The sequence below is a fragment of the Leucopleurus acutus genome (genome assembly GCF_964270905.1).
Source record: "Leucopleurus acutus genome assembly, chromosome: 2".
Classification (NCBI taxonomy): domain Eukaryota; kingdom Metazoa; phylum Chordata; class Mammalia; order Artiodactyla; family Delphinidae; genus Leucopleurus; species Leucopleurus acutus.
Window position 1 is genome coordinate 181,925,427 of NC_139143.1, and position 26,018 is coordinate 181,951,444.

A 26,018-nucleotide genomic window follows, 5' to 3' on the forward strand; every position below is an offset into this window, starting at 1 on the left:
CAGAGAGGCGAGGTCCCTTGCTCGGGATCACGCGCTGGTCAGAGGGGGAGTGTGATTCAAACCCAGTCTTTAGCTGCCTGGTTCCTCCTTCCCAGGCGGCTCTAGGAATGAGCATGAGAAGTCGAAGGCTGTAAAGCGTGGCATGGACTCGGGAGCCAGACTGTGGCCTTCAAGTCCTGTCTCTGCCACTTACGGGCTTTGTGAACACAAGGAGGACACCATATTCTGTTTCCTATTTTTCAGTCTGTACGTGGGGTGATGGTAGTCCCAACCTGATAGGATTGTTAGAAGTATTTGAATAAGTTAGCATGTGTACGAGTGCTCAGATCATGCCTGGCACACGGCGCAGGGGGATGAGCCAGGCCAGTCCTCTCCTCTGACTACCCACGGGGCGTTTTAGCTTCTGCTTCCCTCGTCTGGCTCTGGGGAAGGTGGTTGGTAATCTTTACGTGTGCATCTGTAAGCCTTGCCAGGCTCACTTAAACACCAGTGTGGTTGTTATTAAGAGGAAATACAGGACCACAGGCCGGCTCTATCTAAGGCTGCTGCGAGCACCCTCTCAGTCCATGGCTCAGAGCCCCCTCGAGGGCGGGCCCCCCTCCAGGGGTCTAGGTCTACACGCGGGGCGCGGAAGCTCTCCATCAAAGGCAACGTTGGTAAGAGCCCGAAAGTAGCTGCCAGGCCTCGGCCTCCTCAGAGCAGGTACCCGAGAGGCCGGGAAAGAGAGCTGGGCCCGGAACCCCCTCCCTCTCGGTCTGATGCGGCCAGACTGTTTGTCCTGAGTGGCCAGGCCTTTCCCACCTCAGGGTGCACCGTGGGCCTTTGTCCTGTGATGTTTCAGACGTCAGGCCTCAGTACTCGCACAGGGACACGTTTATTGGGGCATAAATGCCACGCAATCCGTAGACAGGACAAGAGCTAGCTTGTTTTGATATCAAAATGGCAGTGACAAGGAGAAGGGTGCAATTTCTTTTCTTTTTTTTAAAAATAAATTTATTTATTTAATTTTGGCTGCATTGGGTCTTTGTTGCAGTGCACAGGCTTCTCACTGCAGTGCCTTCTCTTGTTGCAGAGCATGGGCTCTAGGCGCACGGGCTTCAGTAGTTGTGGCACGAGGGCTCAGTAATTGTGGCGCATGGGCTTAGTTGCTCCGCGGCATGTGGGATCTTCCTGGACCAGGGCTCGAGCCCGTGTCCCCTGCACTGGCAGGCGGATTCCTAACCACTGCGCTACCAGGGAAGTCCTGGGTGCAATTTCTTTGTTCTCCTAAGGTAAGTTTGTCAGATTTAGGGGAGGTAAAAAGGATGTTCACTTAAAATAGGACTTCAGATAATGAATAATATTTTAGTGCAAGTGTGTCCCATGTAATATTTGGGACACACGCTGAAACGAAATTCTAAAATTCAAACCTAACTGGGTGTCCTTACTTTATCTGGCAACCCCACCCTAAGAGAGTTCCTAAACTTCAGTCATTCATATACCACTTTCACTATTTTTCCCATGTCTCTTGGCTAGCCCCACTATAATTTCTTAGCATTTTTCGTAGAAGCAGCTCCCTTTTTAAACTTAAAAATGTGCATTAAATTAAAAATAACTGTTATAAGAATAAATAGAGACTCAGTATCTTAAATAAAAATAATCCCTCCAAAAGAAGAAATACAGGAATTTCCCTGTTTACCATCAGACCAGGTTGCGGGCATCACATTAAAAAAAAAAGATTGGGGGGAGGGGGTGGGCATGCCCAGGTAATGGGGTTCGGGCGTGGTGACATGGCCACCAGATGGCGCTCACAGCCTTTGGTCTTGGTTTGTGTCCTTGGAAATCTTGTCATTATTACTCTGATAGAATTAACAGAAGCGTCAAGGTCTCACAAGTTTTCTGACTTGTTTCATGCACCATCATGGTTCAGAGTCGATGACATTTGGGGCAGTTACACTTACTTTTTCCCTGGGGCACCTGAGACATTACTGGGGGGCGGTCTATGCTAGAAGTTGTGGGGACACAGGCCACTCTGCCCCTCGCTCTCCCCAAGGCTATACTTTTGTATATTTGTGCTTTGGAAACTTTGAGTAAAAAAATTCTTTCACATCTTACTTTTCTCTGTTGGGGGAAATACAACTTTTCCATAAAAGGTCCTTGGAACACTGAAAGTGTTTGTAAGCTCTTCTCAGCGTAATGCTTTTATTTACATGATACCAGAGATAGAACACACAGAGACAAACTTCCAGAAGGGAAAACATACGTTCCCCTCTAAGACTCCAGTGCTTTTGACAGATTTAAAATATTTCAATCTAAGCGTCAGAGTTTTAGGATTTCGGATTGCTGGAAAACTCCAAAGAGTCTTCAAACCTTTTTGATACTTTTACTACCAAAATAAATATCCATATTGTTTGTAATTGGCATAAATTCCAAGATGTTTAATGTCGGTTAAGCTGTGTAATAAAATGGGCACTGAATCATAAGAAAGTTAATAGTGCTAGGAGGAGTGATTGTTTCAAGATAATAATTTGGCTTCTAATTAGCACAGGCATATAAGAGCACACGGAGGTAAGAATTTTCTAGTGATATTGTAGCGGATCGAAGATTTTTGAGAGCAAATCATTATGCCCACACCTTCGGGGACCAGGGAAAACATGTAAAGTAATCAGAACAATAAATCAACCTGCCATGTGGCTTACGCTTCTGGTGGAATGCTCTGCAGGTAGTGGAATAGTTAAGAAACTAAAATGTCAGGGGATGAAACTCGATTTGAGTTCAAACCAGTGGAGCCTCTGGTTCATGTATGCCTTGTTATAAAATATTCTCCTTCAGTTATAAGTGAAGCTCCAGTGGTAGGGGAGGCAACAGCATGATGCATCAGTGTAATTATTTCTAGATAATTTCTTTGTTAAAAACACATTTTTTTCCCCCAGATATCGGCAGCCACTTTAAATAATACTCAAATTGTGACTTGCTGATATTCAAAGATATGTGGAAATTATATAATATTATATGTCAAATATATTTCAATTAAAATAAAAGGTATGTGGGGAATTCCCTGGTGGTCCAGTGGTTAGGACTCTGTGCTTCCACTGCTGGAGGCCTGGGTTTGATCCCTGGTCAGGGAGCTAAGATCCTACAAGCCGCGTGGTACGGCCAAAAAAAAAAAAAAGGTATATGGGAATAATTCAGCCTCGTCCATGTACCTGAAAAAGACATGTCATTTTCTCAGGAAAGCTCTGAAATGGGAGAATAACTGAAAGGAATATTTCAACAAAATTGGGCTCAGTTCAAGAAAAAGATGCTCATTAATGTGTCAGCTACATGTCAAGGTAGCTGTTTGCACTAATAATTACTATAGGACCTGTTACTTTCATTGTTTTTTCAAAACCAGGTTCGAGGGAGAGTCATTAGTTCGTTTAAATATTAGAGCATGTATTTGTTTACTTGTTTATTCTGTCTCCCTCACTAGATCATAACAGGGGGAAGGATCATGTCTGTCTTGTTCTCTGCTGAATTCTCAGAGCCTGGAAGAGGGCATGGCATGGGATAGACACCCCCAACATATTTATTTGAATGAATGGACGGATGGATGAATAAAGAACAAACAAACAGACACGGTCCTAACAGAGTTCTAGAAGGTCACTGGGCCCAACCTTTGCCTTCATGGAGCTTACAGTTTCCTGCTAGAATCTCCTAGGTTCACCATACACAATCTGTGTCCTTTCTAGAGCATCATTTCTAGGACTGAGACTGTGTACTTAGCATCGGTTACAGAAGGGAAAGACAGTAAACAGAGAACAAGAGAACCAAGGCCCCCAAGCACTGACTACGGTTTTTTTTCTCTCTTTTTTTAAAATGTTTGTTTATTTCTTATTAGTCACCCATTTTATACACATCAGTGTATACATGTAAATCCCAATCTCCCAATTCATCACACCACCATCCCCACCCCCTGCCACTTTCCCCCCTTGGTGTCCATACGTTTGTTCTCCACATCTGTGTCTCAATTTCTGCTCTGAAAACTGGTTCATCTGTACCATTTTTCTAGGTTCCACACATATGCGTTAATATATGATATTTGTTCTTCTCTTCCTGACTTACTTCACTCTATGACAGTCTCTAGATCCATCCGTGTCTCTACAAATGACCCAATTTTGTTCCTTTTTATGGCTGAGTAACATTCCATTGTATATATGTACCACATCTTCTTTATCCAGTCGTCTGTCGATGGGCATTTAGGTTGCTTCCATGACCTGGCTATTGTAAATAGTACTGCAATGAACATTGGGGTGCATGTGGCTTTTTGAATTATGGTTTTCTCTGGGTATATGCCCAGTAGTGGGATTGCTGTGTCATATGGTAATTCTATTTTTAGTTTTTTAAGGAACCTCCATACTGTTCTCCATAGTGGCTGTTATCAACTTACATTCCCACCAACAGTGCAAGAGAGTTCCCTTTTCTCCACACCCTCTCCAGCATTTGTTGTTTGTAGATTTTCTGATGATGCCCATTCTAACTGGTGTGAGGTGATACCTCATTGTAGTTTTGATTTGCATTTCTCTAATAATTAGTGATGTTGAGCAGCTTTTCATGTGCTTCTTGGCCATCTGTATGGAGAAATGTCTATTTCGGTCTTCTGCCCATTTTTGGATTGGGTTGTTTGTTTTTTTAATATTGAGCTGCATGAGCTGTTTATATATTTTGGAAATTAATCCTTTATCAGTTGCTTCCTTTGCAAATATTTTCTCCCATTCTGAGGGTTGTCTTTTCGTCTTGTTTATGGTTTCCTTTGCTGTGCAAAAGCTTTGAAGTTTCATTTGGTCCCATTTGTTTATTTTTGTATTTATTTCCATCACTCTAGGAGGTGGATCAAAAAATATCTTGCTGTGATTTATGTCAAAGAGTGTTCTTCCTATGTTTTCCTCTAAGAGTTTTATAGTGCCTGGTCTTACATTTAGGTCTCTAATCCATTTTGAGTTTATTTTTGTGTGTGGTGTTAGGGAGTGTTCTAATTTCATTCTTTTACATGTAGCTGTCCAGTTTTCCCAGCACCACTTATTGAAGAGACTGTCTTTTCTCCACTGTATATCCTTGCCTCCTTTGTCATAGATTAGTTGACCATGGATACGTGGGTTTATCTCTGGGCTTTCTATCCTGTTCCATTGATCTATATTTCTGTTTTTGTGCCAGTAACATATTGTCTTGATTACTGTAGCTTTGTAGTATAGGCTGAAGTCAGGGAGTCTGATTCCTCCAGCTCGTTTTTTTCCCTCAAGACTGCTTTGGCTATTCGGGATCTTTTGTGTCCCCACACAAATTTTAAGATTTTTTGTTCTAGTTCTGTAAAAAATGCCATTGGTAATTTGATAGGGATTGCATTGAATATGCAGATAGCTTTGGGTAGTATAGTCATTTTCACAATATTGATTCTTCCAATCCAAGAACATGGTATATCTCTCCATCTGTTGGTATCATCTTTAATTTGTTTCATCAGTGTCTTACAGTTTTCTGCATACAGGTCTTTTGTCTCCCTAGGTAGGTTTATTCCTAGGTATTTTATTTTTTTGTTGCAATGGTAAATGGGAGTGTTTTCTTAATTTCTCTTTCAGATTTTTCATCATTAGTGTATAGGAACGCAAGAGATTTCTGTGCATTAATTTTGTATCCTGCAAATTTACCAAGTTCATTGATTAGCTCTAGTAGTTTTCTGGTGGCATCTTTAGGATTTTCTCTGTATAGTATCCTGTCATCTGCAAACAGTGACAGTTTTACTTCTTCTTTTTCAATTTGTATTCCTTTTATTGCTTTTTCTTCTCTGATTGCTGTGGCTAGGACTTCCAAAACTATGTTGAATAATAGCGGTGAGAGTGGACATCCTTGTCTTGTTCCTGATCTTAGAGGAAATGCTTTCAGTTTTTCACCATTGAGAATGATGTTTGCTGTGGGTTTGCCATATATGGCTTTTATTATGTTGAAGTAGGTTCCCTCTATGCCCACTTTCTGGAGAGTTTTTATCATAAATCAGTGTTTAATTTTGTCAAAAGCTTTTTCTGCATCCATTGAGATGATCATATGGTTTTTCTTTTTCAATTTGTTAATATGGTGTATCACATTGATTGATTTGCATATATTGAAGAATCTTTGCATCTCTGGGATGAATCCCACTTGATCGTGGTGTATGATCCTTTTAATGTGTTGTTGGATTCTGTTTGCTAGTATTTTGTTGAGGATTTTTGAATCTATATTCATCAGTGATATTGGTCTGTAATTTTCTTTCTTTGTAGTATCTTTGTCTGGTTTTGGTATCAGGGTGATGGTGGCCTCAGAGAATGAGTTTGGGAGTGTTCCTTCCTCTGAAATTTTTTGGAAGAGTTTGAGAAGGAGGGGTGTTAGCTCTTCTCTAAATGTTTGATAGAATTCACCTGTGAAGCCATATGGTTCTGGACTTTTGTTTGTTGGAAGATTTTTAATCACAGTTTCAATTTCATTACTTGTGATTGGTCTGTTCATATTTTCTCTTTCTTCCTGGTTCAGACTTGGAAGATTATACCTTTCTAAGAATTTGTCCATTTCTTCCAGGTTGTCCATTTTATAGGCACAGAGTTGCTTGTAGTAGTCTCTTAGGGTGCTTTGTACTTCTGCAGTGTCTGTTGTAACTTCTCCTTTTTCATTTCTAATTTTATTGATTTGAGTCCTCTCCCTCTTTTTCTGGATGAGTCTGGCTAATGGTTTATCAATTTGTTTATCTTCTCAAAGAACCAGCTTTTAGTTTTATTGATCGTTGCTATTGTTTTCTTTGTTTCTATTCCATTTATTTCTGCTCTGATCTTTATGATTTCTTTCCTCCTGCTAACTTTGGGTTTTGTTTGTTCTTCTTCCTCTAGTTCCTTTAGGTGTAAGGTTAGATTGTTTACTTGAGATGTTTCTTGTTTCTTGAGGTAGGCTTGTATAGCTCTAAACTTCCCTCTTAGAACTGCTTTTGCTGCATCCCATAGGTTTTGGATAGTCGTGTTTTCATTGTAATTTGTCTCTAGGTATTTTTTTGATTTCCTATTTGATTTCTTCAGTGATCTCTTGGTTATTTAGTAACGTACTGTTTAGCCTTCATGTGTTTGTGTTTTTTACGGGTTTTTCCCTGTAATTCATTTCTAATCTCATAGCGTTGTGGTCAGAAAAGATGCTTGATATGATTTTAATTTTCTTAAATTTACTGAGGCTTGATTTGTGACCCAAGATGTGATCTATCCTGGAGAATGTTCCGTGTGCACTTGAGAAGAAAGTGTAATATGCTGCTTTTGGATGGAATGTCCTACAAATACTAATTAAATCTATCTGGTCTATTGTGTCATTTAAAGCTTGTGTTTCCTTATTAATTTTCTGTTTGGATGATCTGTCCATTGGTGTAAGTGAGGTGTTAAAGTCCCCCACTATTATTGTGTTACTGTCGATTTCCTCTTTTAGAGCTGTTAGCAGTTGCCTTATGTATTGAGGTGCTCCTATGTTGGGTGCATATATATTTATAATTGTTATATCTTCTTCTTGGATTGATCCCTTGATCATTACATAATGTCCTTCCTTGTCTCTTGTAACATTCTTTATTTTAAAGTCTATTTTATCTGATATGAGTATTGCTACTCCAGCTTTCCTTTGATTTCCATTTGCATGGAATATCTTTTTCCATCCCCTCACTTTCAGTCTGTATGTATCCCTAGGTCTGAAGTGGGTCTCTTGTAGACAGCATATATATGGGCCTTGTTTTTGTATCCATTCAGCAAGCCTGTGTCTTTTGGTTGGAGCATTTAATCCATTCACATTTAAGGTAATTATTGATATGTGTGTTCCTATTACCATTTTCTTAATTGTTTTGGGTTTGTTTTTGTAGGTTATTCTCTTCTCTTGTGTTTCTTGCTTAGAGAAGTTCCTTTAGCATTTGTTTTAGAGCTGGTTTGGTGGTGCTGAATTCTCTTAGCTTTTGCTTGTTTGTAAAGCTTTTGATTTCTCCACCCAATCTGAATGAGATCCTTGCAGGGTAGAGTAATCTTGGTTGTGGGTTCTTCCCTTTCATCACTTTAAGTATATCATGCCACTCCCTTTTGGCTTGTAGAGTTTCTGCTGAGAAATCAGCTGTTAACCTTATGGGAGTTCCCTTGTATGTTATTTGTCATTTTTCCCTTGCTGCTGTCAATAATTTTTCTTTGTCTTTAATTTTTGCCAATTTGATTACTATGTGTCTTGGTGTGTTTCTCCTTGGGTTTCTCCTGTATGGGACGCTCTGTGCTTCCTGGACTTGGGTGGCTATTTCCTTTCCCACGTTAGGGAAGTTTTTGACTATAATCTCTTCAAATATCTTCTCGGGTCCTTTCTCTCTCTCTTCTCCTTCTGGGACCCCTATAATGTGAACGTTGTTGTGTTTAATGTTGTCCCAGAGGTCTCTTAGGCTGTCTTCATTTCTTTTCATTCTTTTTTCTTTATTCTGTTCCACAGCAGTGAATTCCACCATTCTGTCTTCCAGGTCACTTATCCATTCTTTTGCCTCAGTTATTCTATTGATTCCTTCTAGTGTATTTTTCATTTCAGTTATTGTATTTTTCATCTCTGTTTGTTTGTTCTTTAATTCTTCTAGATCTTTGTTAAACATTTCTTGCATCTTCTCGATCCTTGCCTCCATTCTTTTTCTGAGGTCCTGGATCATCTTGACTATCTTTATTCTGAATACTTTTTCTGGAAGATGGCCTATCTCCATTTCATTTAGTTGTTTTTCTGGGGTTTTATCTTCTTCTTTCATCTGGTACATAGCCCTCTGCCTTTTCATCTTGTCTGTCTTTCTGTGAATGTGGCTTTTGTTCCACAGGCTGCAGGATTGTAGTTCTTCTTGTTTCTGCTGTCTGCCCTCTGGTGGATGAGGCTATCTAAGAGGCTTCTGCAAGTTTCCTGATGGGAGGAACTGGTGGTAGGTAGAGCTGGCTGTTGCACTGGTGGGCAGAGCTCAGTAAAACTTTAATCTGCTTGTCTGCTGATGAGTGGGTCTGGGTTCCCTCCCTGTTGGTTGTTTGGCCTGAGGCAACCCAACACTGGAGCCTAGCTGGGCTCTTTGGTGGGGCTAATGGCAGACTCTGGGAGGGCTCACACCAAGGAGTACTTCCCAGAACTTCTGCTGCCAGTGTCCTTGTTCCTTGGTGAGACACAGCTGCCCCCCACCTCTGCAGGAGACCCTCCAACACTAGCAGGTAGGTCTGGTTCAGTCTCCTACGGGGTCACTGCTCCTTCCCCTGGGTCCTGATGTGCACACTACTTTGTGTGTGCCCTCCAAGAGTAGAATCTCTGTTTCCCCCAGTCCTGCTGAAGTCCTGCAATCAAATCCCATTAGCCTTTAAAGTCTGATTCTCTAGGAGTTTCTCCTCCTGTTGCCAGATCCCCAGGTTGGGAAGCCTGACATGGGGCTCAGAACCTTCACTCCAGTGGGTGGACTTCTGTGGTATAAATATTCTCCAGTTTGTGAATCACCCACGCAGCAGTTATGGGATTTGATTTTATTGTGATTGCGCCCCTCCTACCATCTCACTGTGTCTTCTCCTTTGTCTTTGCATGTGGGGTATCTTTTTTGGTGAGTTCCAGTGTCTTCCTGTCGATGATTGTTCAGCAGTTAGTTGTGATTCTGGTGTTCTCGAAAGAGGGAGTGGGAGCATGTCCTTCTACTCCGCCATCTTGAACCAAATCTGACTACGGTTTTAAGCAGAATTATGCACTGAGGCCAAAATTCATCAATGACCAATTGCTTTTTTAACACCTTTGTTGAGATATAATTTATGTACAAGATCAATGGCCAATTTTAAAGTAGTTCTTTAAAACTTAAAAAGAAATTTTTTTCTTTGTTGTATTTAGTTTCAGGAGAAAGGAAGTTGACTGGTAAATCCAGACATTCTGGGTGGAGAATTTTTGGTCAAATTCCCTATAAATGAACCAGCAGTTGCCTTCAGGGTTTGATAAAGGCCTCAGTGTTTGGAACACTATGGGGTTCCTTCTCCCCTTCTCCAGCTCTTTCTGGCTGGGTCTGGGTGGGTGTGAGAAGTGGTCACTGAAGCGACAGGATTTGGGTGGAAATGCAAAGTGGGTGTGAAAGCATGTGGTGTACAAGATGGCAGAGCTGAACCCAAATCACATCACTGCCTCTCACTTGCTGTGCAAGCTGTAATGAGCTCCTGGGCATCTCTGAGCCTGCCTCAGTCTCCTCATCTGTAGAATGGCATGTGTCAGAAGACTGAGGTTTAAATAGCTAATGTGGGGACTTCCCTCATGGTACAGTGGTTAAGAATCCGCCTGCCAATGCAGGGGACACGGGTTCGAGCCCTGGTCCAGGAAGATCCCTCATGCCATGGAGCAACTAAGCCCGTGGGCCACAACTACTGAGCCTGCACTCTAGAGCCTGCGAGCCACAACTACTGAAGCCCTCATGCTGCAACTACTGAAGTCCGTGCGTCTAGAGCCCATGCTCTGTAGCAACAGAAGCCACTGCAATGAGAAGCCCACACACCGTGGCAAAGAGTAGCCCCTGCTCACTGCAACTAGAGAAAGCCCACGCAGTGATGAAGACCCAACGCAGCCAAAACTAAATAAATACATGAATAAATAAATAAGCTAATACACCAAAAGTGCCTGCACCAGGGCCTGAGCATGGCAGGCACTTAATCAAATGTAATATTGTTCTTACAAGGCTAGAAACTTGCCAACCCTCCACTCCCTGGATCTGCACTCTTCTCCACCATGCCATGCTCACTGCCCATTTCTAACTACCCGGGTGGCTCTGCCCAGGCTCTCCCTGAGAGCTGTCACCTGTGTTGTGACCCCAAGGCCCCGACCCACTTGTCTCTGAGCCCTACCTGGTCTTTCAAGCTCTGGATCTCTCTCTGTTGGGCATCGTCCTCTTCGTGCGGAATCTGAACCTTGGGCGGGATCACCCTCTCCTTCTGCCTGGAGGCGGCTGTTTCCAACAGCTTCTGGCTCAGGTTGGCCACTTCGTTGTGCAGGCTTGCTATCACGGAGTCTTTGTATTTGGATTCAAGTTCAAAACCCGAGAGACGGCTGACTTCTTTTCCCAGCAGCAGAATTATTTCATCCTGGGTGGAGGCCAGATGGGAAATTTACTAGGTGTGGGTCTGGGTGTAAGGTTGAGCCCATTTAAAGAAATACAGGAAAAATATGGCATCATTCTTTGGGAAGGTGAGGGCAGGTAGGGAGGGAAAAAGCAGACTTTCAAGGCTATCTCTGTCGCTTGGAAAATCTCACACAGACAAGAATTTGGTTAAAATGATGTACTTGTATATAGACTCCTGTAATGGATGTCTATACCTCACAGGTACGGAAACTTTCCTTTCCCCGAGAATTATACTTTCATATTAAGAACAACCATCCCACTTGGGAACTTTTGTTGCTAGAAAGTTTACTTATAATATTTTCATTTATAATAGTCAGCCTAGCACACTGGGGGCCTAGGAAAGGTAATCAGGAAAACAACATTCTGTTTGACCACATTCTGCCTATAATGAGGGTTATTTTTTTTTAACTTAAAACGTTCTGAAATATTTGTTTTCCCTTTCCTCTCTTCTAGTACTTCCTGCCTCTTTTCGCTATTCATGTATGAATTTGTTCCAGGTGACTGAATCTGGAAAGTAAATGAGACAGGAATGGTGATTTCTTTGCATGGGCTCATGTAAACTTTCGGCTGGAAAAACAAAATTGCTGCTAGACTTTACCCACAGGTATAATTAACCCTGTCCTCCGTCTCTCCGGTGAAAAAGTTCTGCAGCCAAAGAATTTGTTAGGTTTTCCAAAAAAGGAAAAAAAATCTCCCAAACTTCTCACCAGAAGTTATCAATAAAATGTCAGAAAAACTGAAGAAGAAGAAGAAAAGTGCCCCAGAGGCCTTTTCCAAAGCAGCCACAGGAGGAGGTAAACGGGCAAGTTCTAGGCCAGCTCATTCCCAGGGGAGCCGTCCAGTCAGCCTCACGACCTGCTAGCTCCATGACCTGGGAAAGGACAGGGTCTCGCTCATGAGAAAGCCTGTCTGACATTGCCAACTACTGCCAGGGGCCTTCCTTTGGTCCTTGTGAACGCTGGTGGCCAAACTTCAAGAGAGAGCATCAGACATGTTCCCTACGCCTGGGCAGTTTCCCCTGTTTCACCCTGTTATGATCAGCCAGGTGCTTATTCATTTTTCATGCAACAAACATTCATCGGGCAGCAGCTAAGTGCCAGGCCCCGTGCCAGTGCTGGAATATAAGAAGTTTGCAGAGGGCAGCGGACAGCCGTGGGTTCTGCTTTCCTGGTGAGGGTCCCCTTGCCCTTCTTGGAGGGAGCGTTCCTCCTTCCATGTGGTCTGGGTAGGACTGTCAGTCACGTGCCCTGCTCCTTCCTGTCCCACCTCCCCGTGTGCCTGTGGCCCAAGCTGGTCAATCAGAGATTTCACACATCGATTACAGAGGGAGAGGATCTTGCCTTCTTCTGGATCACAAGCTTTAAATATGTAGGCTTGTTTGCCTGAGTTTGTCTTTTCTAACACACAAGGCCAGCCTTATGTAGAAAGCCAGACTCTGAGGGAAACAGAGGGGAGAGATTGGTAGTGGGGAGGTGTTCTGATGACATCATTCAAGCTCCTAGATCTAGCCATACCTGAAGCTAGCGGCCCTTTAAATTTCCCAATAAGATGAGCTAATAAATGCTCCCCCTCAAGCTAATTTGTTTATTGTCACTTGAAGGAGTCCTGGCAAGTCAGGGTATAAATAGCTTATAAATAGAAAAAATTATTTCTATTATAAATAGAAAAAATTATAAATGGCTTATAAAAATTTTCTATAAATAGAAAAATTTATAGTGGTTGCACTATATTTCCAAGTTAAAATTGAGGCAGGTTGAAAAATGGCTACAAATACTTTGCAGCTTTGCCATCCAGTCTATTTCCCCACCCTCTAGTCTGGGCTGGCCCTGTGACTTGCTGTAACCAACTGAATGGAGTGGAAGTGATGCTGCATGATCTCCAGGCAAGTTCTTACAGGCTGTGCAGCTTCTGCTCTGGCCCCCTGGGAACCCTGAGACCACCGTGTTGTGATGAAAATCTACATGCAGAAAGGGGCCCACCAGTCCAGGCATCCTGGCTGAGGCCCCAGATGTGGGAAGGAGGCCAATGGAGACCACCAGCCTGGCCAAGCCAGCGGCTGACTGAGCCTGCATGAGTGAGGCCAGGGGACGCGAGCAAAGGAACCTTCCAGGTCAACCCATAGATTCTGGGGAATAATGAATTGCTGTTTTAAGCCACTAAGTTTTGGGGTGGCTTGTTACACAGCGATAAATACAGAATCTGAGCGTGGCTTCTTGCCTTTCTGCAACATTTTTCAGAGTCTGGTCCCAGGATGCCTGAGTTGGAACCCCCTGCCTCCTGAAGTTTTGGATTTCCGTGTCTGACAAGAACCCCAGGTAGGTCTGCTCCTCACAAACTCCGAGAATTGCTGCGGGAGCAGGCCCTGGCCCTTAAGGAAAGCGAGATATTATAGACTGCTTCTTTTAGAGTAACTTTCAGATCGTGTCTAAGCGGGGAGAAATTGACCTGGGCCTTTCCCAGGATGGCTTGAATCCATCTGTTCTGCTCGCATCCCTGCTTTAAACCTCTCTGGTTCTTTAACGAGTCTCTCTGCCCAGGCCTCCCTGACTTCAGTGCTCACTTGCTCCTGCTAGGAACGTGTTTTTGCATCACTGTTCCATCATTCAAGGTTGACCAAGTGATTACTGTGTGGGAGCTAGAAGTACCCTCTGAGAAGTTAACCAGACCTAGGTTTGAATCCTAACACTGCTCCTTGCACTGGGCAACCTTGAACACATTACTTAACCTCTCTGAGCTTCAGTTTCCTCATCTGCAAAGTGAGGGTGATAAAATCTATTTTGAAGATGGTGAAGATTAACGAGCTAATAAATGTCAAGTGCACAGGACATGGCCCAGCACACAGTTGGTGCTCAGTACCTTGTAGCTGTAGATGTTATTTGGGATAAAATGAGCCATGGCCAAACCTGGCTGAACGTCTTGGGAGGAAGAGGTGGTTTCTTGGAAGTAGGAAAAAGGGGCAGTCCTTGAGACACGGTGAACAAGAGGCAGTGGCAATCTCTCCACGGTCCCTCTTGCTGCTGTAGCTCCATCCTTCCCCGAGACCCCTCACCTTATTGTGCTGGGCCAGGTCCTGGTCCACAAAAATATCTCTGGAGAACCCTGCCCCAGGAATTTCCTCGGCCACTGATTGTTCCGACAGTTCCATGGCGTTGGTCCACACTAACACACAAGGTCGACAGAGAATGCAGAGGAGACTGTGAGTTTCCCCAAAGTCTTAAAGAATATTTTCAGATTAACCTTCACATTCATGAGACTTATGCAATGAACGCATTACAGGAGTACTGGAAAGGGTAAGAGCTGCCTCATTTCTCTTCCCCAGCGTTAACTGCACTGATGCACTGTGATGTGTCTCTTTCCAGACTTTTTTCTACGCCGCATAAGAGCTGATGACCTTAGGCAAGTCATTTACTCTCTCTAAGCCTTAGTTTCCACATATATAATTTAGGATCACTGATAGTCTCTGCTATAAAGGGCTATCTGGAGATTAAATAGAATAATGATATAGAGCAGGGGTTGGCACACTATGGCCCTGTGGCCAAATCTGGCCTTCTACCTAGTTTTGTAAATAAAGTTTTATTGTAACACAGCCAGTGATTCACTTACATATTATTTATGGCTGCTTCCCAGCTACGAAGGCAGAGCTGAGTAGTTGCAGCAGAGACCATGTGACCCACAGCCCTAAAGTATTTACTATCTGGCTCTTTACAGGAAAAGTTTGCTGACCCCTCATATAGAGCATTTAGCACTAAACCTTAGCTATATTTTTTTATTGCAGTCATATCTTTTCAAAAAACAAAAATGGATTTACATGACAGAGATTCTTCTCCAGCTTACTTTTCAGCTAACAATATCAAAAACATCTTCCCATGTCAGTATTTGTAGCTGTACCGGGCTCTTTTCAATGGTAGCTTTGTGGTCCACTGCACAAGTGTGCCAAACGTATTTAACTAGGATCCACTTGATAGACATGTAAGCTTTCCTAATTGTTTTCTTATTAACCCCAATGTTACAAGGGCTGTTTATATGACTTTCGGGGAGTATGGCATTATGTTTGGGGGCCCCACTCTGTATCACATCAGACATCTCGCAATTCACTCACATCAACACTGAATACATTTTTTTTTTTTTTGGTGTAGAAACTTTTGTAAAGATTTCTATCATTCTACTTGTGAGATCACTTGGGCCCAAGCAGCATATTTTAAAAGTCCAAGTGACTATGGTTTCTGGACAGTCACTGCACAATCTTATCTTCTTGTGAAGTGACAAACTGAACAAATTGTTTTCAAAGGTGATGAAACTTTAATGAGTATTAACATTAATGATGAATGAGGCACGCACCGTCATGTTTGTGGACATTCATTCAATCATTTATTCATTTTGCTTCTGCATTTTTTATTTATGCATTTTAGAGTCAAAGATTCCTGCCCCCCAGCCAGGTCTCAAACCTGTTTGTGGACCCCAGAACCTCTAGTGGACATAGCTGATGGCCTGTGGTGCCCGGAGAACGCACAGCCTTGCGTGTTGAATGAGCAGCCCTGGCCACAGTGTTTCCTGGGGCGCGAGGAACAGAAGGGCCTGGAACTTCAGCAGCTGCCCATTTTCTCTCCCTCCACCTCCCCAACTAGGTCCATGATTAGAAAACTTTGATTTGAAGCTCACGGCCCCCATCTGACCCTCTTGGGTCCTGAGCAGCTAAGTCCTAACTGACTACAGCAGCAGTGCCTGATGCGAGCTACTGAATGCAGTTTTCAATTTTCTAGCAGTCGCGTTAAAAAGGTAAAAAGAAGAGATGAATTTTTTAACGATAAATTTTATTTAACCCAATACATTAAAAAAATATCGTTTCAACACGTCATCGACAAAAAATATGGAGATATTTTATATCCTTTTTCTTCGAGGTATGAAGCCTTTGAAATCTGGGGTTTATTTTACACTGACGGCACATCTCAATTTGGAAACTGAATTTTCAGGAGGGAGACTTGATCTGTTTTCAGATTCCACAAAAACTTAGAGTCGAAAAAGTTGATTCGCCAACTCAACATGTTCCAGACAGACTTCGACCCTTTCAATAACTGGATCAAATATCAGTTTTTAAATTTAAATGCAGGCTTGACTCTAACATGCAGCCTAATTCTGGGGGGTCCCTGTGGCGCATCAAGGATGGTCACAGGCCTGTGGCTTAGTTTCTAAATGTTCAGCACAGTCTGTTTGATGTTATATGTGTGCCGCTCATTTAATTTTCAGGCTGCGGCAGTCAGTTGCCAGAATCTGTGGTTCCCAGGCCTGGTGTGGCCGGGCAGTATTACATCAGACAGGCTACCGTCCAGAGGCAGCTGTGACTGCTAGAGTCTTCCTGTTGAGCAAACTGAAGGCCAGAAATGGGTTCTTATTGGTAAAAGGGTGGCCTCGCACCTGGTATGCTGAATGCTAGAAATCGGCTCCCACTGGAGGAAGGTACTGCCTGGCCTGTGTCCCCAGGGAGGGCCCCGGGGTCTGACCCTAACTGGGCCCCTGTCCAGTCTCGGCTTAGAGCTCTGGCGTCTGATGCCATCTCTAGGGGTGACCCAGGCTGCCTCTGCGACCCTGTCGTGGCTGTCTTGAGGGACCCTTCCCTGAAAGATGATGGCCGGAGGGGAGACTTCATCAAACCTACAGAACAGGCTGATCGATGGGGTCCCTTTACTGGGGAAGGTGTGTTTACTCAAAGTCTTTGTGGGGCTAGAATTTGCTCTGAGACTCGCTTTCCTCACACCCAGGCAGGGAAGTGCTGGAGCAGTTACCCCTCACCCGCCCCAAACTTCTTTACCGGCTACTGTTATTTATCAAAAAGAACCTAAGGGCCGTGTATGACAAAACCAGCTTAACTCTAGCTGCTGCATCCTTCAGAGGTCCCAGTGGGGAGAAGCCCCAGGGAGGGTCGGGAGGGCTGGGGCGGTGGGACGGCAGATACGGGGACACAGGCACTTTAAGAATATTACTCAGCCATAAAAAGAAACGAAACTGAGCTATTTGTGATGAGGTGGATAGACCTAGAGTCTGTCATACAGAGTGAAGTAAGTCAGAAAGAAAAAGACAAATACCGTATGATAACACATATATATGGAATTTAAGAAGAAAAAAAAAAATGTCATGAAGAACCCAGGGGTAAGACAGGCATAAAGACACAGACCTACTGGAGAACGGACTTGAGGATATGGGGAGGGGGAAGGGTGAGCTGTGACAGGGCGAGAGAGAGTCATGGACATATACACACTAACAAACGTAAGGTAGATAGCTAGTGGGAAGCAGCCGCATGGCACAGGGATATCAGCTCGGTGCTTTGTGACCGCCTGGAGGGGTGGGAGGGTGGGAGACGCAAGAGGGAAGAGATATGGGAACATATGTATATGTATAACTGATTCACTTTGTTATAAAGCAGAAACTAACACACCATTGTAAAGCAATTATACCCCAATAAAGATGTTAAAAAAAAAAAAAAGAATTTTCCGGCGTGAGCTGTTGGCCAAACGGCAGGGGAGTTCCTTTAATATTTTAACAACCCCCAGCTGTCCTGGTGCTCTCCAATAATCACCAGTCTGCAGCAAGGGCAGTATGTGCGCACCTTAACTGTGTCTTTAAGACATTGCAAGTTGTAAATAAAACTTAAATAACAATCATGGTTAGGTAATAACTTAATTTTTAAATTTTAATATTTACTGAATGTTCGCTATGCACCAGGTGCTGTGCTCAGCACTTACAGGCAGGATACGATTTCGTCTTCATAACCACCCAGTGAGATAGGCATTATTATTCCCATCTCCATTTTATATGTGAGAGATATGAGGCACAGAGATGTCAAGTCACCTGCTCAAGGACACACAGCTGGTAAGTGGTAGAGTCAAGGGATGAACCTAAGTTTGTTGGATTCAGAGCTTATGCTTTTAACCACTATGCAGTAAATGTATTGAAGTGGGAAGAGGTTTATGATATATTATTGAATTTTAAAAATCAGGTAGGGAATTCCTTGGCATTTCAGTGGTTAGGATTCTGTGCTTCCACTGCAGGGGGCACAGGTTCCATCCCTGGCTGGGGAACAAAGATCCCGCAAGCTGAGCAGCACGGCCAAAAAAAAAAAAAAAAGGAGGTTCCTTATGTTAGGTTCATATGATCCCATTATTGGGAAAATATATGAATCAAGATGCTATTTTAACAAATCGCTCCACATATTTTCTTTTCTCAGTAATTCTTCCCCACCTCCCATGAGCTCTTGCAGTTAAGGTTTGGCCTTGGAGCTGATGGTTTATTGCCTTGTGGAAAAGGAAGGATGAGTATTAACTAGAACAGGGTGATTTTGCCCCCAGGCAAAATGACGTTTTGATTTTTGGCAATGTCTGGAGACGTTTTTGAGTACCACAGTTAGGGGGTAGTGGTGGTGGTGTTGCTACTGGTATCTCTAGCGGGTAGGAGTCAGGGAAGCTGCTAAACATTCTACAGTGGACAGGACAGATCCCACAGCAAGGAGTCATCCGGCCCCACATGTCACTGTGCCGAGACTGAGAAACCCTGACCTGATCTGCAATAAATAAGTCCTTGGCTTTGGGTTTTCAAATAGAATTTTTCAAGTCTAAAGCAAGGTGACAGTCTAACAGAGGAAAGAGCTTTCTCGGAACCCTTAAAAATAGGTGTTTTCTGTCAAGAGACAGCATGGAGGACTGGAGCACAGAGTTTTCTCTAAAGTGTGGAGTAGAGAGGCCCAGACAGAAAGGAACTCCCCATCACAAGGGCAGGTGAAAGTCCTTTTCTGAGGATGGGGGGAGAGTCAGGGGAACGGGGGCAAACGTTTGGAAACATGAGACCTGGCTGAGAGGCTGAGGAGATAGAGCCCAGGTAGATGTGAGGGACTCTAAGCCACACGACTCACCCTTCATTTCTCCAGGGGGAAGGCAAGTCCTTTAGAGAAGCCCCAAGTTCAACACGGCTGGAGAAGCCGGAGATTACAGTGGAAACGTTTAAATGGCGGAGTGAAAAACAGAAAAGAAAGGAAACAGCCCGTGTGCCATGTGTCCAAGGATGCATTAAAAAACAAAAACAAAACCCTGTATATATGTTCATAAAACGGAACACGATCCATGCAACAAAATGAATGGATCTCAGAAATACTATGCGGAGTGAGAAAAGCCTTCCACAAAGGAACATGCACTACATGGTTCTGTGTCCTTGAGATTCTAGAACAGGAATATCTAATCCATGGTGGGAAAAGAATTCAGAAGAGTGGTTGCCTCTGGGGCCTGGGGCTGGGAATTGACTGGAGAGGGACATGAGGGAACTTTCTGGGGTGATGGTAATGTTCTATATCTTGATAGGAATTCGGGTTACATAGGTGTACATGACCGTCAAAACTCAATGAACACACCTTTCGTGGTGTGGTAGCCAGCCTCCAAGGTGACTGCCGATAACCCCCGCCTCCTGGTCTTCAGGCCCGTGTGTAGTCTTCTCCCACACTGGAGGGTGACGCCCTGTGTAACCAGCAGGACGTTGCAGCAATGACAGAGCATGACTTCTGAGGCTTCGTCACAAGAGATGCTGCATCTTGCTCTCCGGGATCACTTGCTCAGGGGGAACAGCTGCCGTGTCATGAGAACACTCGAGCCACTCTCTGGGGAGGCCTGTGTGGTGAGGAACTGGGGCCTCCTGCTGACAGTTATGATAGCAACGCTGTCTTGGAAGTGGATCCTCGGCCCAGGTCAAGCCTTCAGATGACTGCAGCCTTACGAGGGACCCTGAGCCACAGCCATCCTGCTAAGCTGCTCCCAAATTCCTGACCCACAGAAACCCTATAGATGATAACACATGTTTGATTTTTGCTTTAGGCTGCTAAGTTTGGGGAGAATTTGTTATGCAATCATGATAACTAATACACATTGTGTGTTAATTTTACACGAAGGAGACAAAAAATGTTGAATTCTAGTTAATGGTATATGTGCTAAAACATCTGGGGGGGACTACAGATGTGTGCTATTTATTTTGAAATGCATCAAAAAATAAGATGGATTAATGCAGGACGAGAAGGATGGGTAGACAGAAATGTAATAAAGAGTACAGCAAAGTGTTAGCGGTAGAATTAGGAGGAGAGCTGTTCTCTGTAAAATTCTTTTTGCTTTGCTGTATGTTTGAAAGTTTTCACATTAAAATGCTGGGGGGAAACGGCTGAGTAATTTCTTAACTTGGGTGATAGGTACATGAGCGTTCCTTAGATGATGATGATGATGATGATATAAACTGCAGAGATACCTTTCATTTGCTCCTTAGTCTGTATATTTCAGAATAATAACTTTTTTTTTTTTTTTTTTTTTTGCGGTACGCGGGCCTCTCACTGTTGTGGCCTCTCCCGTTGCGGAGCACAGGCTCTGGACGCGCAGGCGCAGCGGCCATGACTCACGGGCCCAGCCGCTCCGCGGCATGTGGGATCTTCCCGGACCGGGGCACGAACCCGCGTCCCCTGCATCGGCAGGCGGACTCTCAACCGCTGCGCCACCAGGGAAGCCCAGAATAGTAACTATTATTTGAATGGCTGAGGGAGGTGACTAGGTGAGTGGTCCTGAGTGAGACCAGGGAAGGGTGTGGAGGCATCGAGAGACCTGGGGACTCAGAGGGGTCTGCGGCTGGGATGCAGAAAACAGAGAATGGGACCTTCACACCAGTGGCCACAGAAGAAACCTGGGAATCATGCCAGGGACTAAGTCCACCCAGCTACTCTGCCAGTAAGGCTGGCAAGGCCGGGAGGATGGTGACAGACAGGAAGTCTCCTCCCCAAATGCCATGCGGCCTTCTGGGGGGGTGGGAGGGGGGAAGAAGGAAACCCTGATGGCTGTGTGTCCCCAAAGTGACCAGGCTGTGAGTGACAGTCACTGAGATAACCAGCCTTAAATTTGACTGAAAAGTGTTAGATTAGATTAGATTGAATATATCACCTCCAGAGAAGTAATTTTCTCTATAGCCTCAGTCTCCTCTAACCTGTAAAATGGTAATAAAATATTTAAAAACCTCCTAAGGCAAGAGGAATTTCAGTTACCAATATGTCTGTACATCTGAGTCGAAGTGTATAAATTTAGATTCTGACGCACATTCATATATATTCATATATACGTACACACACACACACACACACACACACACACACACACACACACACACACACACACACACACTCACCACAGAGGTACTGACGCGTGCAGACGGGCAGAGCACCGTCTTGGAGGAGTTTGTGCCAAAAAGTCAACAGGGAGAATCCCGGTGATAAGGGTGACCGCTTATCTTTGACTGTTTTCTAACTTTCTGCTTATCCCAATTTTTTCACAATTGATTATGTTCTACCTCAGAATCAGAGAGCAAAAGCCAGAGAAAGACAAATATCATATGATCTCGCTTATATGTGGCATCTAAAAAAAGGTACAAATGAACTTATCTACGAAACAGAGATAGAGTTACAGATGTAGAAAATAAGCTTATGGTTACCGGGAATAAGAGGGGGGAGGGATAAATTGGAAGAGAGGGATTGACATACACAATACTATATATAAAATAGATAACTAAGAAGGACCTACTGGATAGTACAGGGAACTCTCCTCAATACTCTGTAGTGGTCTATATGGGAAAAGAATCTAAAAAAGAGTGGATACATGTATATGTTTAACAGATTCAGTTTGCTGCATACCTGAAACTAACACAACACTGTATATCAACTGTACCTCAATAAAAAATTGTTTTTTAAGAAAAGGGGAAAGCAGAACCTGAGACCCATCCTCCCGGCCAAAAGCCCACCCCCTAAGCTGCCATGGAAGCGCCCATGAGTACCTTGCTTGATGATGGGAACCCTGTGGGCGGCTCTGTCCACCACGAAGGAGAACGTCTTCCCGCTGGCACTCACGGGCCGCTTGTGGGAGGCAGGTGGGACCATGGGGGGCCCGGGGAATCCCGGGGACCAGCTCCTCTGCACTGGCGCTGGCCAGATGCCCGGGTGGAAGGGGGTCTGTGGTGGTGAGGGTGACTGGTTCGGTTGCTGGGTGGCCCGAGGTGGCTGTGGCCTTGGCCAAGGTGCTGGGCCCCTCACCCATGGGAAGGAGACCTGCAGGGGCAGACAAGAGGGTCAGGGGAGGTTACCAGCAGCTGGGGTGGTCTTCACCCTTCTGTCCCGGCGACATCATTGCTGCCCTAGATTTCAGCGTATAAGTCACTTCTCCCAGGAAGCCCTCCCAGACTCTCCCCAAATTTGGGATGGTGGTCCCCACCATGGGTCACCTTGCACACTATTGCACCACCATTTATCGGGTGCAGCCTTCGTGCCAGGCACCCAGTCAAAAGATTCGCATGCATTACCTCATTTAATACCCCTGATGCTCTGTGATGAGCCCCAGGCTGAGCAAGACCTAGTGGCTTTCCCAGGATCACAGATGTGGTAGTGAGCGTCTAGCTGGTAGAACGCCACCTCTGAGCTCGAGGGTGAGAGCTTTTTGTCTACCTTGCTCAGCACCGTATCCTCAGCTCCTAGAATAAACCCTTGGCACATACAGAGTAGGTCCTTAAATACTGGTTGGAAGAATGAATGAACACATCTCCGAGATTCAAGCCCAGCTCTCCAGGACACACACATCCACACTGTCTCTCTCTGGCACTCCCATTCCGTCTGTTCCCCGAAGCCGAGAGCTCTGGGGTGGCCGGCACCCCAACTGGCTCGCACCCCAACTGGCTCATTAACCCGTGATCCTCAACATCTGCCACATCTGATTCTTGGCAGACGCTCCATAAATATCTGTCGAGGGAACCTTTTTTCATCTGACCCAGCGGAAGATGTCTGTAGCTACTTTCAACAGACAGCACATCAAAATCCATCTAAACCGGGAGAAGCAAATGCTGAGAGGTGCTGACACCTGGCTTTGTCTTGGTTAATGCTGTTGTGGCCGTCCCACCCCCAGCCTAGTGGTTAAACGTGACATCGTGAATGCTACCATTTATTGTAATTACTCACCGATTTCTCACAATAGCCCTGCAGGGGAGGAGCTCTCCTGATTCCTAGCTTACAAACGAGGCATGGAGAGGTTAAGGAATTCACCAAGCTCAGGTGGTGGTGGAGAGGGTGGTGGGACTGGGGTTCTGGAAAGCTCTTTCCCTCTCTGTCTCTCTCTCCCTTCTCTGCCCCCCCTCCCGCCCACAGTCTCTTGGCAGAAAAAAACACACTTTTCAAGTAAGAAGCTAAGTTCAAAGGTTTGCTGCCTGTGGCGGGTCACGTTTCGCTTTCTGCAGACCGGAGACACATAATGAGAAACAGGACAGAATGCTTCCGAAATAGGAGCGCTGGCAGACAGAACTTCCTATAGCTCCAGCTGGATGGTATTCAAGAGGAAGGTTCTCCACTCACTCAGGTTCCCAAACCAGTCTTTTAGCTACAGTCTTTCCCAGCCAAGTCAAGAATCCGGTGAATTCCCCTGAAGACTTTTTTGGAGTCAGGGAGAATATTGTTCAGGAAAATCAAACTCCAATTGCCTGGCGACACCTGGCCCAGCATTTATGATGACACTGGCCCCGTTGAAACCTGTTTCAGGAACGGACTTGGCAGTGTTCCAGAACTCTGTTACCTTATGTGAAGATTCGAATTTATCTCCAGTGTGGGCACCTCGGTCTCCACCTAAGCTTTCTTCCTTTCTCTCTTTCAGAAGCTGAGGTGTCCTGCTCCTGCCTTGCACTAACTTCTCCATCCATCCTATCCCTTCCCGTCCTCTCCTCTGGGGCTGTCTTGCCTCAATCATTCCTATAACCTTTCCTCATCTATTTAATAAAGATTTATCGAATGAAAGGGCTGAAGGTGGGAAGGGGGAAATTTGAATATGTTTTACCCCCGCCTGCTAGAAAACAAATCTAGAGACCACGGGTAGTGTGGAGGAATTCCCTTTTTTTTTTTTTTTTTCTTTTTTTTTTGCGGTACGCGGGCCTCTCACTGTCGTGGCCTCTCCCGTTGTGGAGCACGGGCTCCGGACGTGCAGGCTCAGTGGCCATGGCTCACGGGCCCAGCCGCTCCGCGGCATGTGGGATCCTCCCGGATCGGGGCACGAACCCGTGTCTCCTGCATCGGCAGGCGGACTCTCAACCACTGTGCCACCAGGGAAGCCCGAGGAAATCCCTTTTGTACTGGGATGCTCAGGTAGATGTGCCTCACTGCCCACTAACTGCCAGGGTGCTAAAGGGAGTGGTCATATCTCATGCCTCAAGTGGTCCACTGCCGTAGTGGACAGGCCACAACCCACCGGGCTCTTCTGGAAATTCCAGGAATCTCCCTCCCAATCTGTTGGCCCATTGCTGTGGGTGGGGCTAAGCAATCAGCCAATCACACTCCCTGGCCATACTGATTGGTTCAGTGGTGGGGCAAGTCATCCAATCAGAGCCAAGGAGACCCAAGAAGACTTGGCTGGACACCAGGATCTGGAGTGACCTGGTGGAACTTCAGAATGCAGCCAGCATGAGGGAGTGGAGCCCAGACATGGAGAGAGGGAAGCTGTTTATTTATTTTTCAAATTGTGGTAAATAACCTGCAACCTAAAATTTATCATCTTAGCCATTTTAAAGTATATAGTTCAGTGGTATTAAGTATATTCACATTACTGTGAGATGGATCTCCAGAACTTTTTCGTCTTTCAAAATGTAAACTCTATTACCATTAGACAACTCCCCATTCCTTCCGCCACCCAGCCCGTGGTGACCAACATTCTGTCTCTATGAGTTTGACTACTCTAAGTACCAAGTACTTTAGCTAAGTGAAATCACATGGTACTTGTCTTTTTGTGACTGGTGTATTTCACTTAGCATAATGTCCTCAAGGTTCATCCGTGTTGTGACATGTCAGAATTTCCTTCATTTTTAAGGCTAAATAATATTCCATCATACAGTTTAGAGTGTATTTTGTTTATCCATTAAGCGTCATGGGCACTTGGGTGGTTTCTACCTCTTGGCTATTGTAACTATGCTGCTGTGAACATGATGGGGAAGATAAGGAAGCTGGTTTTGAGCCCTGGCTGGGGTGCTACCGTGAAGTGCTCTATCCCTGAGGCCGGCTAGAGCTGGTTTCTGTCGCTTGCAGCACATAGGGCCCGAACGATAGGGCCCCGAGGGGGAAGGAGTGAAAGATGTGTAAATGCGGCAGAGACTGCAAGCTCTTCGGGTTTAAAAATTAAAAAATGAAGTTTGGGTTTTCCTTTTTCTCCGAAGTGTGTTCGTTGAGGGTAGCTTTAGTCGGATGGTTAAAGTTGGTTTTCTCTAGTTTGCCGGCTTGCTCTATCACAGGGAGGGTCAAGGTTTTCTCAGAAATTGCTGCTGGTAACTACAACGAAACAGGCAGGGAGAAAAGCAAACATAAGAAAAAGACTCACATCAAAAGCCAGCTCTGGGCTGTACAGGAAGCATGGGGTCAAGGTCAGTTATCGACAAGTCTGTTTTTATTATTTATTTATTTTAGATTTAATTTTATTTATTTTTGGCTGTGTTGGGTTTTTGTTGCTACGTGAAGGCTTTCTTTAGTTGCGGCGAGCGGGGGCTACTCTTCGTTGTGGTGCACGGGCTTCTCCTTGCGGTGGCTTCTCTTGTTTCGGAGTGTGGGCTCTAGGCGCATGGGCTGCAGTAGCTGGGGCACGCGGGCTCAGTAGTTGTGGCTCGTGGGCTCTAGAGCGCAGGCTCAGTAGTTGTGGCACATGGGCTTAGTTGCTCCGCAACATGTGGGATCTTCCCGGACCAGGGCTCGAACCTGTGTCCCCTGCATTGGCCAGTGGATTCTTATCCACTGTGTCACCAGGGAAGTCCCAAAGTCTGATTTTAGAAACTTTAGTTTAAAAATACATGCTAATGCCTTTTCTCTTTCTTT

The 26,018-nt window shown here is 44.7% G+C and overlaps 1 protein-coding gene across 1 annotated transcript in view; it reads right to left on the bottom strand.

The window, feature by feature from the left end:
• Positions 1-26,018, bottom strand: part of FHAD1 (forkhead associated phosphopeptide binding domain 1) — a gene marked incomplete at its 3' end in the record, with an annotated part of 135,906 nt that overhangs the window by 72,798 nt on the left and 37,090 nt on the right. The window contains exons 4-6 of the mRNA XM_082865272.1: positions 21,968-22,238; positions 14,184-14,293; positions 10,860-11,096 (exon numbers count right to left, since the gene is read on the bottom strand). Coding sequence (XP_082721398.1) covers positions 10,860-11,096; positions 14,184-14,293; positions 21,968-22,238 — 618 coding nt within the window. The remainder of the gene's footprint in view (positions 1-10,859; positions 11,097-14,183; positions 14,294-21,967; positions 22,239-26,018) is intronic.